Here is an 18,718-nt window from a genome sequence, read left to right as displayed (position 1 = left end):
GCCTACTCTCCCTCCGCCGGGACCTGCTCCCCCTCTACCGGCGCCTGGAGCGGGACGCCTTACGCGCTGCCTTCGGCCTCGTCCTCCCGCCTATAAACCCCTGGGAGGAGCAGCTACCGTCCTGCGGAAGGGTTTTCACCCGCAGCCTCCCTACCCGGAGCAGGTCGGCCGTGCTGCCTCACGGAGCGCGGGCACCGCGTGTGGCGGCGGCAGCGGCGGGGAAAGAGAAGGGGTGGCCGGCGGGACCAACGAACCTCCGGGCTCTCGAGCTGTTTTTCCTCTTCCCGCCCTGGTGTCCCATTTGCTCCGCTCCGTGCCGCTCTCACAGGGCCTGTGCCCATTGGGTGGCGTGGCTGCTCAGTCCCGCCTGCCTCCCCTTCGCGCCCTCCGCCTGTGGCGGGCCGCCCTTAGGAGCCGCGGCCGTTGCTGCGACCGGAGCGGTTCGTCCCGACCGGTCCTGTCCCCTCCTGTCTTGTCCTGTCCCGTCTTGTCCTCTCCTGTCCTGTCCCGTCCCGGACCGCCCGTCCTTTCCTGTCCCCTCCTGTTCTGTCCTGTCCTTTCCCGTCCCCTCCTGTCCTGTCCCGGTGGGCGCCGCTGGCCGCGGGCCCCCGGCCGGCTCCCTGTGTGGGAGAGAGGGAGGGAGGGAGGGAAGGAGGCTGCGCTACACTTGTTGATTCAAAACTGCGAGTGACTTTCCAAATTACCCAGAAGTTTTGATTTCAAAGCCAGCAAAAGGGGGGGAGGTTGCTGGCTGGGCGCTCAGCAGCTCTGAGAGAAAGAAACGCGTTAGCGGAGTCCTGTCGGTCACACAGGGTTGGAAGGGACCCAGAAGGATCACGGAATGCAACTTTTCAGTGAACGAAAGGTCCGCAGAGGGATGGAACCCTCTCCTGCACAGGATGCCAAGTCAGCAGTCAGCTCTGTAACAAGCCCACAGACATAGCAGGATGCTCCGGAATGAGCGTTTTGCTGTCACCACAGGCTTGTGCCAGCGTCGGTCCCTGCTGCCAGCCTGACTCTGTGTCCTTTGATTCTCTTGCAGATGGTGGCTCCAGAGGCGGGGCTGGCGACCAGGGTGTGATCATGGCTTATAGCCCCTCTGAAGGGGCCCTTCTGTCTTCATCAGCAGGCTTAGTCCTTACTCACTTGAATGACTCTGATACTCTGAGCAGATCCTTTCCCTCGGGCAGCAAAAGCAGGAGAAGTCGCCTCTCTGGGCTCTGTCAGCTTGGAACATCACTGCCTGGTGAGCACTCTGTGGTGAGACTGAGTTCCCATGGAGCTTTTGGGCACTTTCAGATCTTGCCCTTCCTCAAACTTAGAGATAACAGCAATATGTATCTGCCAGGATGCACTTGTTCAGTGAGACATGGAATTGCTGCAGGCTGGGAGAGCTTATAGAGAAAACATCACTGGATAGGTGCTCACAGAGCGTTTGAAATTTGTGGTGCAATTACTTGGCACTTTGTAGCCTAGAACATTGGTGTGGACACAGGTATTTCAATGTCACATACTGTGAACAGTTAATTAAGTGGCTTTCTACTAACACGGTTTTTAATAAGGGCTTGAGCACTTACTGCAATTATTTAATGACTGTTTCATTTATAATTAGAGAGATTTCAAAACATTTTAAGAACTGCTAAGTAAAAAATAAAAGTTAACTAGTCTGGTTAAAACTTATGAATGTTGGCAAGTTGTATGGACTAAGTTTATATGTTCCAGATTCAAAGAGATAAATTTATTAGAATACTTTCTGCTTTCTTTAGTTTCACTGATTTTATTTTCTTTAAAAATCTAGAAGCATGTATTTTGGGATTACTTGACAGTTGCTTCAGCTGACAACTTTTTTATTCTTTAATCCATTCCTCTGATACTCCTGTTACAGCAACATTGCTGACCTTTGTGTTTTCACAGGGGAGAAGTGGAGCTCTTACTGTTTGTCCTCTCTGACAGCTCGTAACATTTGTACCAGCAAAACTGGGAACTCATGGGCTCAGTGGGACTCTGCCTCTCTCTCTGCTTCCCCTGGCAGTTCCTGCTCCTTTTTGCACACCCCAGCTGGGGAGGAAGCCAGCCAGCACCTCCCAGCTGCTGCACGCAGCCCCAACCAGGCCATCTTCACCGTGGATGCCAGCACCACAGAGGTACCTGCAGCCCTGAGCTGCCCATAAATGGTAGAGATTATGTGAAACAAGGCTAAAATGTCTGTTTTTCTCTTGTGTGTCTGCAGGTAATCAGTGTCATGAAGGCATTTTGTAGTCTGCTCCAGCTCAGTGGTCGCCTAAAGGCTGATGAGTTTATTTCCTTTGCAGGTTGTAGTTAGCAGAATACACAGAATAATAGCAGAATACATAGAATAATAGCAGAATACACAGAATAATAGCAGAAGCAAGGGTGTGTTGAGTCTTTTCTCAAACAGTCCAGGGAGGTTGTGGAATCCCCATTCCTGGAAATGTTCTAAGCCAGGATGGATAAGTCTTGGAGCAAGCTGGGCTGGTGGGAGGTGTCCCTGCCCATGGCAGGGGGGTGGAAATGGATGAGCTTTGAGGTCCTGTCCTACCCAAACCATTCTGTGATTCAACGTTTCTATAAGAGTGCAGCTGTGGAGTGACATGAGGGAAGAAAGGAAGAGCAGAATGTGCTTCAAGCCTTCTCTCTGTAAAGTACCAGCCCTGAAATGTGTTTGTGGTGGCACAAGATTTCTTTATCTGCCCCAGCAAACATTTCATTTGCATTGGGAGGAAAGAGTTTTTCTGTTCCTGTCCTGAGAGGAATCTAAAATTGGGTCCTGATGCCTTTAGAGAGCTGTGCCATGTTTTAGTTTGAACTGACAGTTTGGGTTTGCCCCCTTTGGAGACACTGAGTCCCAAACTGCTCCATTGCACAGGCTCCAGTGTGCCAGTGACTGGTGTGATCACTGCATACCTCTGAGCTTGGATGCAAGTTTGTGCTTTGCCTGAGGTTTGTTTGCAAATACAACTTTGTAGTTTTGCCTCCATGGATGTTGTTGTTTACAGTTAAAAGAAAGCAGGAAACCTAAAAGGAAAGCAATGTCTCAAAACCTCTTAACCAAAAAGAAGTGTGGGCAAGGGATGTCCTAGAAGAAGAATCTATCATGAACTTAGAATTGCAAAGAGCCATTTTATTTCCACCAAGAAAAAGGGATATTATAAGACATTAAAGCAACAACCTGAGGAGATGATGAGCTCTTAAAAAAATTTATTCTTTGTTGAGGTTTGGGTTTTTCTGTTCTTTTCTAGATCCTAGTGGCCAATGACCAAGCTTGCAAGCTGCTTGGGTGCAGTAGTCAGGAGCTCATTGGTCAGAAGCTGTCCCACTTGATATCCAAATCTGGCCAAGAGGCATGGGAAGCAGTGGGTGAGGAGTACCTAGAGACTTCTGAATGTTCTTCAGTGGTTTCAGGAGCTGTGGTATGTCAAATGTTCAAGGAAATGTTCTCCACCACATAAAGTGGTTTTGTAGGCTTTGGTTGGGGTTTGGTTTGTTTTTTTACATTTTCTATATAATTTCCTGATGTATTTAACTCCATGGGCATTTGATAATAGTGTCATTTGCAGGAGTGTTTTGTTTAAAAGTTTGCAGGTGTGGGAATTCAAAGAGCAAAAGATGATTTAAGGGGACACACATGAGAACCTTGCAGCTTTCAACACATGGAGCCACTGTGAGATGATCAAATCAGAACTTATAGGACATTAGATTTTTACAAAATTGCTTAACAAGGAAAAAGTCTATTGTGGAACATCTCCCAATTGTCTGTCCCTTAAAAATGTATTTAATTTTTTTAATGTTTTCTTTTAAAATATATTTTAAATCTCAATTTGGATTGTGCATATTATAAAGGTTGAAGCCATTGAAATACTGTGAAATGTCTGTGTCAAAACACCATAGTTTGTGCAAAAGAGTGGAATTGATATTTTGCCTGGAATGGGGTTATTTATAAGAGAACTGCATGAGAAAATCTCCATATTATTTTCTTTTGCTGCTGTTGTGAGTTGCCACTAGAGATTCCTTGGAAAATGAGCTCATATTCTTTCTGGTGTGTTATTTTGGAACTGAAATTGTTGGTATCTCAGAGCCTTATCTTCCTGAATCCTCAGCTGGATATGGGGTGGGGGAAAAGATCTAAGTTTGATTCAGTGAGAATTAAAATTAAATGTCTGACAGAGGCACTTAATCCAAGCTGTTCCAAATACTTTATAGGAGTCAGTGTGTAAATCATAAACCCATTCTGTCAAGATAATATAAAAACCATAAAAGGCTTGGGATGAGCCTTGCAGGCTATAAGATAGATAAACATTTTCTGATCTGAGAAGAATCTCTTCCCATAAGAAATTAAACTGCTGTTTTACAGCTGAAAGTAAGGACTGTGTTACTAATGGGGAATGTTCATTAACACCATGGGACATCCCTTAAATAGGACATCTCTGAGAGGCACTTCACACTGAGTGCAAGGTGTTAGAGTGGGACATTTATTATTCTGAAGCCTTTATGCCTTTAGACTTCCTGAGGTGAGGACAGACAACACAAAAGTAACAACATTTTGCGTAATATTTTCAGATATTTTAATCTCTGTACCAAAACTGTATAAAAATCTCTGTATAAAAATGTTTGTTCCCATAAAATACTAGTAAGTAGTCAAGAAATGGTGTTTTTCTAATAATGATAGGGAAGTATCTTGGCTCAGTATCTTAGTCCTGTTTGAAATTCCCTCTAAGTAACCACAATCTTAGTAAGTCATGTCTCCATTTCTGAATCTGGTGGGCAGGTGGATGTTATTGGCCACCTCAATGAGAAGATCCCTGTCTCAGTGTGGCTGAGGCAAATAAGAAGCAAAGACACCCAACTTTGTGTGGTTGTTCTGGAACCAGTGGAGAGACTTTCAGCTCGTGTCTCCTTCACAGCTGAGGTGAGTGTTGTCCTAACAATCAAACAGGACTGCAGTTTGTGTGGGAGGGGAAGGTGTCTGCAGTTTGGGAGGCTTTGTGTGGGAGGGGAAGGTGTCTGAAGGGCAGCAGGCACAGCAGGTGGCTGTTTGTGAACATGGAGTGTGTCCATGCAGGGCTGTGCCTGCAGGAGCTGTGCTGGATCTCTGGTGAGGCTCACCCTGATGTGTTTGATAACTCACACAGAAATAAACTCTCTCTCCTCAGGGGATGTCTTACCTTGAGCAGTGTTGGTTTGGCAGGGGGTTGATGCTTTGGGTGTGAATGTCCTTGTGTCCCTGGATGTCCAGGGATCATCTGGCTGAGGAGCAGTTCTGTGAGGAGCACTGGACACCTCTGCCTGTCTCCTGGGCAAAGGGCAGGCTCCCTGCACAGTGATTTGGGAATATTGGTTTATGCTGGGTCTGCTTTTGCTGAGTGAGTTGTGTCCACCAAAGGACAGCAGAATGAAATTTCCTGCCACTGCTTAGGTAACTGCAGAAACCATTGTCAAAGCATTGAGTGGACTGTGGCTAAAGTGTTAAAATTTTAACAATCCTGTAAATTTTCCTCCCCAGGGAAACATTACATCCTGTGATCTCCTTTATGCTCATCTCCATGGCTACCCAACATTGGAAGCAGTAGTTGGACTCCACATTAAGGACCTGATTCCTTCTGTGCAGATCCCTCCTCTAGGCAAAAAAATCCCAAAGGTAGAGTACAACCACCAACCTCATTCTTCCTTAGCCTTCCCATTTGGGGTGCAGGCTGCTTTCCCTCCTTACACAACAGAACAAAGCCTTTTCAGAGAGAAGCCTGGTTCCCCTGGGAAGGGGTGGGCTGCTTTTTTGTGGAGCTGCTGTCTGAAGAGTCCCTAACCTGGATGAGACCATGCCCTGACCTCTCACTCCTAGCTTTGTAAGACACTGTGCTCTCTCTGTAAGCTCTTTAAGATTCCTTCTAATTCTTTGCCCATTTCAATCATGTCTGTCTGAGGAGTGAAAGAATACCCAGGTCTTGCAAATGCCATGAAAATGGGCAGATAGGGAGTGGAAGGAGGCCTTCTTATGAATGCCTAATTTGTTGAAAAGTTGCAGCATACACCAGTCTTCATCTTCAGGATATTTATTTAGTAGTTCAACACTGGATTCCAGATCTTTAAAAATCCAGATGTTGTTCATTTTGATACTCACAAGATTAATTCCTTTTCTTTTCCTGCTCCTTTTTTCCTGAGAATTCCTGTGTCATTTTATATGAACAATGCAATAAACCCCAAACATTTGTTCAGTTAGAGGTTTTATTTGAGTTTTATTTAGTTGGGGTTTTTTTGCTTTGATTCAGAACCTCAGGATCCAGCGAGCTGCAGGCCAATGCAGAGAGGGCACCATGTTTCCTCTCAGTTTAAAGCTGGAAGTCACCCATCTGGAGGAGCAGCAAGCAGTGCAGAAAGATGAGACTCCACAGGCAGAAGGCTCTCTCCCAGGCTATCAGTACTCTGCTACAGTTGTGGTTTTCTCCACCATCAGTGGTCTGATCACTGTCCAGTCAGATGGAACCATCTGTGGCATCACAGATAATTTTGCTTTAATGCTCTTTGGCTATGAGAAGAAAGATCTCTTGGGAAAGGTAAGATAAGTTCATATCCTCCCAGAAGACTGCTGTATGTGGCAGCATACCCACTGAAATTGTGCAGCTGTTCTACACTCCTTGCCATCCCAAAACCCCAGTGTTCCACAGGTTTGGTGGGGGATGACATGAGAATTGCCATGCTGGAGTTGCTGAGACTTACAGAGCTGAGGAGCTGCTATGGATTTCAAGCAGCCCAAAGCAAGCTGCACAGTTCTGTGCTCTCCCCTGGTCATGTGGATCACTTTTGCCTGGCTGTCCATGAGAATCAGGCTCACAAACAGGGATTGTCAGCATTTACCCCCGTCCTGGGAGAGTTGGCTTAGCTTTATAAGGCTTTGTTTTTGTTTTAGAACATTACATTCCTGATCCCTGGTTTCTATAACAACATGGGAAGAAGCAGTGGCTGTTCTTTGCCTTTCCCTCCTCTGGATGATCCCACAGGGACAGAAGGTGAGTGCCTTTTTGAAGGTGTCACTGCCTGCCACAGCTGGCTCTGGCTGCTGTAACCAAGGGGAAATGAGCAGACACAAGAGGTTCACCCACAAAAAAGAAAACATTCTTCACAAAAGCAATGCCCCGCCATGCAGTTTTAAAATCAGGTTTCCACTATAACCTCAGGTAAAGAGAATTTTTCACCCAGGATTGAGCTTCTCTCTTTGTTGCCAAGAAGATAAAACTGAATATCCAATTTGGAAATCACAGTGAGACTAGAGAACACTTTGTACTTAACAAGCACTTCCTTTCCCTCCCTTCTCTGCTAGGACCCTGTGGTATTTTAAAATGTGTAAAATATAGCTTTTGTGACTGTATTGCAGCAGAGCTGTAGCTACTTAGGATTAATATTTTAAGGGAAAAAATCCAATATTCTGAATTGGCTTCTGCTGCTGGCTAATAGTCAATGTTATGGTTGCTATATTTCAATCAGGGAGGCATCGCTTATTCCTCTGATGAAGTTTGCATCAGAATTTACCAAAATTTTACTTCACTGAACACAGCATGAATAAACAGAAGCAAAGAAGCCTCATATTTACATATGTGTCTTTTGCAGCCAGCTCTGTCCAACACAGAGAACACCAGCAAGTTCATGCTTTCACCCATATCACATTTTAGGCTGGCTTTATCTCCTTTTTCCCCCCTATTTTTTTTCTCTTTGCTTAGAAATGCAGGTCTGTGCTGAAACCAATACACCCCACTGGAACAAAGAAGAGTTGGTAGACAATGTACAATTTCTTAGGTAATTCTTTGATGAAATGATGCCCCTAATCTAGGAGTAGTTCAGTTCTTCAGTGAGGAAGCATTGTTGGCACTCAGCTGTTACTAATTAAAGGATTGTTCTAAATTCAAATCTAGAGTTGTTCACTCATTACCTTCTTCTGCAGCAATAACACTTGGTTTACTTCATCTTCCAAACTCATGTTTTTCTTCTGATCTGTTGTCACTGGGGGAGGAAAGACCTTAACTTCCTCTTCTTTCAAACATGTTTATATTCTTTTTTTTATCTTACAGCTTCAGTGAGTTACATAAATACAGTCCAAATCTTTCCATTAGATGGGTTAGGAATGGGCTGTATATGTGTGCTTTGAGCTTTAATTTTTAATGCTGCTGCTGTATGATGATTTTAATTTCAGTCTCTTTCCATTATTGGCAATTTTTAGGCCTCTGAACTTCAGTTCAAGTAGCTAACATGTGATACCAATATCTGCCCAAGAGCTTTGCTAGAAAAGCAAATTTTGGCAACCCTAAAACACGCAGATTCCTGCATGTAGTGACTTCAAAGTAGAATGGAATGCTTGTATTTTGACTGTTTTGCCTCAGTCAAGCCTTTTATACTCAATTCCTTAGGAAAAAGACAGACCAAGGCAGTTCCAAGTTTATTTTTAATCACTGTAGCCTCTGAAGCCTAAATATAAGAGTTTAAATTGGTGTGGTTTTGTTTCCTGTTTGGTACAGAGAGCAGCTTCTTGGCTGCATCTTTAGCACACCTTCTGTCAAGAGATGAGGAGCAGAAATTGGAGCAACAACACCAAGATGACAAATTAATACATGATGAGGATAAACAAAAGAATGGAACCAGTTTCTTTTCTCCTCCCTCACCTCCTGAAGCAGCATCCACCCCCAACAATAGGTAGGCATTTCACAGAGTGCATATTCACTTGGCAAAGTGAAGAGCTGTGATGGCAATCACCAGCAAAAGCTGATTTTTTCACCTGTTTGATGTCTGTGGGGAGGTGTAGCCAGAGCCTTCCATGCTTTGCTGTCTTTAGAATCTGGGTGCTGTTTGCAAGACAGGCTGAGCTGGCCCTGCCTTTGATTTTTATTTATATCTGCACAAGCTACCATTGTAAAGGCACAGAAATTCCAGCTCTAAAGGGGACCAAATGTTTCATCCAGACTAGAAATTAAGCTGGAGATGGAAATTATCCATAGGGAAAGAGTGTCTTGTGAGTGTACCTGATCTTCTTTGGTAAATCTGTCAGGATTTTGTGTGCCTGTGCAAACAGCTTTCTGCCTTTTGCTTTTAAACTTGAAATAAATCTATTGGTCCAGGTTTCAAATAATGACCATATTTAAAGGGATATTACACACTAGGACAGTTCTCTTATTTTGTAATCATGATATTGCTGATAACTTTGAGTCCTTGCACTGAGGACAGCCTTGCTACAGATGAGCTCTCAGAGCCTTATCCCAAAAGCTGGCTTGACACAACCAGAGCAGTGGCACAGTGTAGAACAGTGGAAACTTGAGGATAAATAATTCTCAGAAGATGCTCTCTGCAAGGCTCTCTCTCACATCACCTGACTCACAACAGTGGGATTTAGGTCAGAACTTGGAGACTGCAGAGAGAAGCAGTCACAGTGCAGGATCTCCTGCAGTAACTGTTGCCTGTTTGTTCCAGACTAGAAGAAAATCGAAATGCCCCAGTCTGTAAAGACCCAGTGCAGCTGCCTCCTGCAGCCACCTGGAACTCACCTGGAACACCAACACTGGATGAGCCATGGCCTGGGACAGCTCTGAACTGCAGACAAGTCTTGAAAAGCCACATGGTACCAAGGCAGGTGTCAAAAACAAACTCGATGTGTGATGCAAGACATTCCAGCCTGGAGCATGTTGCTGTTGACAACTGCCTGCTAAATGATCCTTCCACCTTCTTTGCATGTGAAAGAAAACCTGGCTGTGATGTTTGCTCAGGAGATAAACCAGGCTGCAGTGCTTGTGCACCAGGAGCTGCCACAGCCTCTGAAGATGTGAAAGAATCTGAACTGAACTGTATTTGCTCTGGTCTTGAAGTGCTGGGGCTGAATGCTGGTGTCAAGGGGAGCTCAGACAGTTCTGTCGGTGTTACTGCAGCTCCTGCAGGAGGATGCTGCTCCAATGTGCTAATTGACACCAACGGTGCCTTTTCCACCCATCAAGGAAAGCAGCTGCTGAGTGCTGCTGCCACAGAAGCTGATTCTGGATGGCTGGCCTCCAGGAGGCATTTACAGAACTCTGAGGAATCCTCCAAAGCATTTCCTGGGCAAGCTGAAACCCTTGCAGAAACTGTGGGGGACAATTCCAGCAGAAATCCCCTGAAAAGCGAAGGCAGGCCTGAAGAACACTGTCAGTTCCTCAGGCAGCAAAATATGGAGATCAAAGCAACATCCACCCCAGTGAAAGAAGAAGGCAGGCTAAATCCAGCAGCTCCTTTGACCTGGGAGATTCTGGAAGGCAGCTACACTGGGAATTGCTGTCACAGAGATGGTTCACAGTTCAGTAAGTGAAGCCTTGTCCCCTTCCCAAACTCTTACTGGGTGCTCCTTTCCACCCACAGTTTTGGAGAATGCAGACAGTTCTGGTTAGAAGCTCACAGTGGAGAGGAAGGAAGAAGCATCTAGAAGAAAAAATGGTATTTAAGTCTACCCAGAGGGTATCAGAAAAGGAGGTGGTATAAAATACAGAGTTGGTAAGAAATTAATCCCTACTGAAAAGTCAGAAATACTCTCAAAACACAATTTAAAAGTCTGAACCTGATAACTTTTTCTGAAAATACAAACTCCACTGTAAAACTGTAAATTAAAAATTGTATCATGGAGTTTGCTTCATTCACTCCTTCAGCTGCATTCAGTGGCTTGTTGAATAAAATCCCTGTTTTTATGTAATCTAGAATAACAGTTGAAATGAATCATCACAATTGGACAGTGACAAGTCTCTGCTGGAGTGGGAGCTCTGGAGGTAGCTGATAGAAGAGCTGTGCTGGTGGCAGCCCCTCTGATGATTCTTTACTGAGAAGCTGCTCCCCAAACTCTGAACTTTTTGTCAAGAGCTCTGAATTTAGTCCTAAATCATCTGTGATCTTATTCAACACTAAAGTTACATTCTACCATTTTCATTTCCTCACCTCTTTCTGCAGGCATACGCTTTGAGGTGAAATGTGCAGAGCTGCAGGATCCCACTGTGCTTTTCTGTGTCTGGGTGGTGAAAGACATTTCACAGAGCCAAAAAGAAGCTCTAGCAAAGACTCAGCATCTCCTTGCCAGCCTGGCAAGCTCTTCCCAGTCTGTGGCTGATCTTTCTACTAAAATTCTTGGAGAAGTAAGAAATCCTATCTTTGAATATTGAGCATTTCTCTCCTTGTTTGACTGCTAAGCTGAAGCTAAAGTCAAGAAGATTTTCATATTAATGACATGAGTTGGTGGAGTGGATGTTGCTGTTTCTTTTTTTCCCTACTTTTTTTTTTAACATACTAAAACAAAATCTCAATTGCTATTTTGTAACACTTCTGATGTTACCTTTGCAGCCTGAACAGTGCAGTTCCAAACTGCAGGATACTCACTGTCATATACCTATATATATCTATATCCAAATATTTACTTATACACACACATATATAATATATATATATATATATACATATTATAAATATAGTGCAGCTCTACCAAGGATTCCTCATTTTATCTATTCTTGCAGATGTGCATGTTCTTTTCAGTATTTATTAATTTTATAAATGTGATTCTATGCCTGTTCATTTTTTGCTGCTATTGTAACCTATATATCTGTACTTAGGCCATCAGATCAGCTTCACTTTTCAACAATTCCCAAAGAGCTGAAGATCTTGAAGGATTAAGAGCATGTGAGGGAGAATATGCAAAAAATTACAGCACTCTCAATCTTATTGGCAAAGGCTCTTTTGGCTTTGTCTGGAGTGCCAGGAGCAAGAAAGATCAGCAGGAGGTGAAGTATTTCTTGTTGCTCAATAATAATTTAGGATGAAAACTGAAAGGTTAGAGCATTCATATTCTGTTAACATTATACTGTCAAAAGCTTCTCTTTGGTAGGTTGGAGCTTTGTTTTGTTGAAACAGAAATCTGTAATGGAAACAGGACAGCAGAACATTTGCATTGATGCTGTGTATAAATGTTACCTGAGACAACAGGTGCAGAATGAGTTAATGAATTAATTAATGCAGCTAATTGAACCTCCTGAAAGAAGTGGACATTAATCTTAACAGAATTATAGATTTTAGTCTTCTGTTACTAAAGAGAATGGCAAACCTCAAAATCTTTATTGTGCCATGACTCAAGAATGGGGAGTAGATGTGTTGAGATGATGGCACCTCCTCTTTTTCAGGAGAAGGATTTTGGGTGCTCAGAGGGCAAGTTCTGGTGTTTCTCCTGCATGGATGTTTAATGCTCTTTCCCTCCACTGCACCCATGTGCTGTAACTGCTTGATAAGAGAGCTGGCTTGCCAAAACCTTTGGAATTCAGAGCAGCAATAAATAGATTCCATTTATGTGCATCATTTAGCTTCCAGGACTAAATTAATTTAAGCACATTCAAATATACTCTGAGCTAATCACATGGGGTTACTTCCATGCCTCTGGTAATAGGAGGCACTAACAGATTTCCTGCAAATTAATTTACCTGACACTCCAAGGCATGCTTTGGCAGATGATGCTGAATGCTGTTGTCTGTGTAGGTTATTGTAAAGTTCATCTGGAAGGAGAGGGTGCTGGAGGACTGCTGGGTGGATGATCCTGACCTGGGCAAGGTCACTCAAGAAATTGCAATCCTGCAGAAGCTGCAGCACCCCAGTATCATTAAGGTACAGTGGCTGGGAACTGATGCAGTTTGCACTGCACCAGGTGCTTGGTTTGCATCCTGGGTGTCTGGTGTTCCTCTTCAGCATGAAGTGTCCTCTACTGAATCTGTCTTTTCAGGACAGAAAGGAACCTGTTTATTCTGCTTTGCTTTGGAGGGTGGGTCCCAGCAGATTGTCCACACTTCTACCCCAAACTGATCTGAAAATGGGATTTTTAACAGAAAAAAAAGCTATTTCAAGATAAGATGCATATCTTGGAAGTGTGATGTCACATCTGAACATGTACCAACCAGTTCAGTAAATAATCTGGAAACATCTTGTTTCATACTCTTCGTTTTGAGGTTGTTGGTTTTGGTTTTGGAATTGTTGGTGTTTTTTTGGTTGGTTGGTATTTTGCTTCAGAAAGAGAACTCCTCTCAGATTTAATTCTGCTCCAGTTTTAATCCTGTACTCTTTTCAAGAAACATTTGTGCTCAGTGAAATGATACTTTAAAGATTATAATATACACCAATTAAATCTCCAAGAGGAGAACAGTATTTGTTAAGAAAAAAAAGGCAATTTTTTGCGGATGAAGCACATGATTAAACAGGCCTTTTATTTATAGGTTCTGGATGTATTTGAAAATGAAGGCTTCTTCCAGCTGGTGATGGAGAAGCATGGATCTGGTCTGGACCTCTTTACATTTATTGATAATCAGCCCAACTTGGATGAGCCATTAGCCAGCTACATATTCAGACAGGTGAGAGCAGAATTGCTACATGCAGGTGAGAATTGGTTAATGTAAGAGCCAGGACTCTGTTCTGGTTAATTCTGGCTGATAACTGGCACTGGAGTTGTGCTCAATACTTGCAGAACCTTTCTCCACCATTCTGTGGGGCTGATTGAAATGCTGCCTGCAGAAACCTTGTTAAGGTTCACTTAGGAATAATAAAAAAGCCTTTCCAGGACCTTCCTGCCTGTGAGGGTTTCCTGTGGAGCCATGGCCCCTCAGCTGTTCCCAGGACAGCTCACAGCCCCTGTCACCCAGACACTTCATGTAGCACTCACATTTCCTCTGAGAGAGGAGGAAAACTCACAGAAGCTGCCCCAAGCCCACAAAAAGCCACGTTTTCACTTAGTTCAGTGCTTAGTTTAGATTGGTTAAAGGAGTAAAGAGCTCTGCTCTTTAAATCAAGAAATTATATTGGATTTTAAGGTGGCATAATGCAAAGTAACTCAGGTTAGTTTCCCATGAGCCAAGAGCTTGCCTGAGGGCTGAACTGTCCTTTGTTTAGTGAGTTAACCACAGCAGCAGTCCCAGGTAATTTCCCCTCAGAGTTTTGGAATAAATTCTTGCTCTAGGATATGCAGGGATTGCTGTGCATGTGGTAACCCCCCCACACTCCCTTGCTGTGCCCACCCTGCCCTCAGCTGGGGTGCTGATGGAAGATGGAAGCCAAAGGTGCCCCTTTAGCCTTGTGATGGATCAGCCCTTTCCTTAACCCAGCCTGGGGTTTGCAAGGCTGAATTGTTCCCTCAGATCTGCACTGCATTTCTCTGCAGAGGCAGATTTGTATTATAAATAGAAACTTTTCTCCCTCAGCCATCTGCTTTTCTTGTTAAAAACATTGTAGGAGTTTCAGGATCATCTCCAAGGTGATATCATTCTCATATTATCCTTAATTATGGCATTAAAGCATGAATCGTGCAGGAAAAAGAATGGAGTTTAGGAGTGACTGTGTTATTTATACCAAACTTGGCTCTCAAATGCTTTGTCATCCTGCAGCATGGAAGGCACACAGTCAAATATCCTTCTGGAGAAACCAAAGGACCCTCCAAATGAAGCTGGGATAAAAATAGAGTAACTTGCAGGATTGTAGCTCCAATGCTCTCAATCACATCCTGACTGCAGCATCCCCTCCTCCTGCACATCTGTGAGATGAAAGCAGCAAAATCCCTTTAAAGTGTCTCTTCCAAGAGCACTGCAGCAGTGATGACAGGCAGGCCTGAGGCCATTTCAGTTTCCATAATTAGGATGTAAATCTTGTTTAGGCAGTGTCAAAACAAGCCAAAATGTGGCACTGGGAAAGCTGTGATGCTACATCAATTATTCAGGGACTCTGTGTAGTAACACCCAGTTCCTTCTGTCTCTTCCAGCTTGTATCAGCTGTTGGGTATCTCCACTGTAGGAACATCCTTCACAGAGATATCAAGGATGAAAATATTGTCATTGCTGAAGATTTCACAATTAAATTAGTGGATTTTGGTTCAGCTGCCTACCTGGAACCTGGGAAATTATTTTATACCTTCTGTGGGACAATTGAATACTGCTCACCAGAAGTGCTGTCTGGCAAACCGTATGTTACCCTCTGAAAAGTCATTTTTGTGCCATCACACCAAAAATAACCCACGTGGGCAGGGCTGGAACAGAGAAGCCAAGCTGCTGTGCCATTGGAATGCTGCTAGAGTATCCCACCAGAGGAAATGCAGCGAGATTTAAGGCACTGCAGTGGCAGAAATCACCGTGAAGGTCTGAGTGCATACAAAGTAGGGCACTCTAGTGACAGAAATCAAGTTGCAAAAGCTTGAATATGTACAAAGTAATTTCTAAATCTGTTGTCAGGCTCTCTCTAGCAAAAGCTGCTCTTTCAGAGACATGGAGTAAGCAGGTATTGCTTTGATAGCACCTTCTCCTTGCATGTCTGTGCTTTGTATCCTCCCACTCTCATCCTCTCTGTTCTCTTTTCCACGTGCTTTCCTCTATTTGAATTTTTGCAGTTTTGCAGATCCCTGTTCATCTCCCCACTGATTTTTGTACTCCTTGGGACTCAAGGATTCTTCCCTTGCAGTTTCTTTTGCTGCTGTTTTGGATGTGCTGCCTAAATCTTGGCTCTCTTCCCTCTTGTGTCCCTCTCCAAGTGCTCTGTACCTGGCAGGTGGTGCTCTCCCAGCTGCTCCACAAGGAAGCCTCCCCATCAGAGGGGATTTTACAATTTCACAGTCATTTTTTACAATTACTGCTGTAATGGATGGATCTTGCTCCTGCTTCACAGCTGTTTCCATGGGTCCTCCTCCTAAAGCAGTGGGGGGAGAAGCAATGCAAGGAGGAGAGGAAATTCCTGCTGGGAATGGGATGAAAGGTGAAGCAAGCAGCTCTGGCCCAGGAGTTCCACCTCTTACTGTGTGAAGGAACTGGCATGTTTTCTCAGATGGAATTGAGATAGTTAAGAGTTTTTTCCAAGTAACTTTTGTTTTGAAAGGGCTGGGAGGATGTGTTTGCTCTTGCAGTTAAATATTTACTTGACAGTTTTGCCTGATGATGAAGAAGGTGGAGGGGTAAGTTCTTGTCACCAGTTTATGAATGTGGAAGTCTGGGTGCATGTTACACCTCATACTCATCAACAGAAACTGGTTAGCTGTTCTGTGGTAGGTTTTATTTCCTGGAGAAAGAGAATGCAGATTCTTCAAACACATGAGAACCTTCTTAGAATTCCCACAAACTTCCTATGTTAAAATAAACATAGGAAGCAAGGGCTTTCAAGGCCCTTTTTTTTTCTTTTCACTTTCTTTAGCATATAGCTCTGTAGTTGCAATCTGAGTTGAAGCAAGCTTATCTCTGCACAGGTACCATGGCCCTGAGCTGGAGATGTGGTCACTTGGCATCACCCTTTACACCCTGGTGCTTGGGGAGAATCCCTTCTGTGAGCTGGAGGAGGCCTTGGCAGCTGTCCTGAGTCCTCCTCGCCCCGTGTCTGAAGGTGAGCTTGGCTTGGTTTGAGCAGACAGGAGTCTGCTAAGGAGGGCAGGAGCCTCCCCTGAAATGGAAAATAAAAATCCCCTCCCTCTGAATTGTTATAAATTTGAAACTAAGGGAGGCTTTTAGGCAAAATATGGGAGCAGGAATAACAGTTCTTTATTGGGGAAGAAAATAAAAAGATAAAATAAACAATGCAGTAAACCAAAACAACAGTGACAGAGTCAGAACACAGCCTGACACCCTCTGGGTCAGGGTGGTGGCAGCAGAACCATTGGAATTGTGGCTCAGCCCTCCTGCAGTGTCAGGGGTGGTTCTGCTGGAGCAGGGATCCTGGAGAAAGGTGCAGTCTCTGCCTCTGAAGATCCAGTGGAAGAAGAGGCAGCTGCTGTTCCTCTGGGAATCCAGTGCAGAAGCTGTGCTGGTGTTCCAGAATCTCCAGATTATATCCAGGCAGGAATGCTTGGCTCCTCCCTCTGGGCTCACATCTCCCAGTGGGATGCTGTAGTTCTTATCAGCCATGCAGTGACATTCAATAGCTGTTATCAGCAGATGTCCCCCCTGAGAGAGGATTGGGTATGGAAGAGATAAGGAAAACTGCCCCCTGAACAGAAGACAGCTGCCATCCAGATGGCAAATAGAATACCATCTGCTTGGCAATCCAGGACAGAGCTCTTCCCATTTGCTTTTCAAAAGGAGCAGATCTCCTGGGAAAGTATAAACAGTGTTTTTCCACCCAAAATAAAGGGGAAGACTGAAAGAATGCTCCCTACTGTGTTCTGTGATGATTTGGAAAGCTGCTCAGTGCAGCAGAGTTGGGGAGATTTGTCATTCTTTGAGCACAGACTGTCTCTCTCATTCCCAACCTACCTAAACTCCAGCCTAAGCCATCCTGTGCTGTCTCTGCCCAGGGCTCATGGATGTGCTGGCCGGGCTCCTGCACCTGGATCCGGAGCAGCGCATGACCCTTGCCAGGCTGGCAGAGGCTCCGTGGCTGCGCCAGCCTGTGAACCTGGCACATTACACCTGGCAGGAGGTGTTTGCCTCTGCTGAGCCAGCTGACACCTCAGTCTAAAGGCTTCTTCAGCCAGGAACGACTCAGATAGGTCTGAGCTCTGTTAGCAGGATAGGTCCCATTGGAAGGTTACCTGCTGATACCCACCTATACTCGGTTTATTGCTGTTCTTACCCAGGATGTGTTTCAAAAATGTGAGGCAAAGAGTTAATATTGTTTAAATTCTTCATAAATATTTTTATTGCCTGGTTTTACTTTTTATATGTAGTTTATATATTTTTCTGAAAAGTGAATGAATAAATGAATGATAACATGTCTGGAGTATGTGTGCACAAAGGAGACTAAAACCAGACATGCAATTGCATGATTTGGGTGGGAGGGGTGGGTTGGTAGTGTCCTTTTTTTAAATATCAGTGTCCTGTCTATATTCAGGAAAACAGTCCTCAATTTTGATGAGACAGAGATATTGGGAAGAATAAAGAGAACTTGGCTGGGACATGGGTAACAGGAACAGTTTGCGGTACAGGTCAGCCAGGGTCAGGCCGAAAGCAGCGGTTTGGCCGGCTGCTGCAGCCCTGCAGAGAAGCAGCAGGACTCGTCTTAATTACTAATTAGCTTTGAATCCAGCTTTGCACTCTGCTATCTCCAACAACTTGTCCTCACCTGCGTTCTGTGGCTCCGCGCCCCGGCTCTGCCCGGGTGGGGATCGGAGCGGGCAAAGCCCTCTGCCGGGGGCTCCGGGCTGTTCCTGCCCGCGCTCTGCCCGGGGCACCGGGCTGTTCCTGCCCCCTCTCTGCCCTGGGCACCGGGCTGTTCCTGCCCTCACTCTGCCCCGGGCTCCGGGCTGTTCCTGCCCTCACTCTGCCCTGGGCACTGGGCTGTTCCTGCCCCCTCTCTGCCCTGGGCACCGGGCTGTTCCTGCCCTCACTCTGCCCTGGGCACTGGGCTGTTCCTGCCCCCTCTCTGCCCGGGGCACCGGGCTGTTCCTGCCCCCTCTCTGCCCAGGGCACTGGGCTGTTCCTGCCCGCGCTCTGCCCGGGGCACCGGGCTGTTCCTGCCCTCACTCTACCCTGGGCACCGGGCTGTTCCTGCCCCCTCTCTCCTGAGGGCACCGGGCTGTTCCTGCCCTCCCTCTCTGCCCTGGGCACCGGGCTGTTCCTGCCCTCCCTCTCTGCCCTGGGCACTGGGCTGTTCCTGCCCCCTCTCTCCTGAGGGCACCGGGCTGTTCCTGCCCTCCCTCTCTGCCCTGGGCACCGGGCTGTTCCTGCCCGCGCTCTGCCCTGGGCACTGGGCTGTTGCTGCCCCCCGTGTTCCACCC

The 18,718-nt window shown here is 45.3% G+C and overlaps 1 protein-coding gene across 1 annotated transcript; it reads left to right on the top strand.

Annotated features, from left to right (window-relative positions):
* The first annotated feature begins 320 nt into the window (after positions 1–320).
* Positions 321–17,714, top strand: PASK (PAS domain containing serine/threonine kinase). The gene is made up of 17 exons (XM_077183708.1): positions 321–440; positions 1,043–1,246; positions 1,915–2,144; positions 3,261–3,431; positions 4,787–4,927; positions 5,522–5,656; positions 6,285–6,569; positions 6,923–7,022; positions 8,523–8,697; positions 9,469–10,325; positions 10,963–11,144; positions 11,616–11,783; positions 12,529–12,654; positions 13,257–13,391; positions 14,789–14,988; positions 16,256–16,389; positions 17,297–17,714. The coding sequence occupies exons 2-17, from the start codon at positions 1,084–1,086 to the stop codon at positions 17,458–17,460; spliced, it is 3,366 nt and encodes a 1,121-aa protein (XP_077039823.1). The 5' UTR covers positions 321–440; positions 1,043–1,083; the 3' UTR covers positions 17,461–17,714.
* The last annotated feature ends 1,004 nt before the right edge of the window (positions 17,715–18,718 follow it).

The sequence above is a fragment of the Agelaius phoeniceus genome, chromosome 10 (assembly GCF_051311805.1).
Source record: "Agelaius phoeniceus isolate bAgePho1 chromosome 10, bAgePho1.hap1, whole genome shotgun sequence".
NCBI classification, from domain to species: domain Eukaryota; kingdom Metazoa; phylum Chordata; class Aves; order Passeriformes; family Icteridae; genus Agelaius; species Agelaius phoeniceus.
This window is presented reverse-complemented; position numbering and strand designations above follow the sequence as displayed.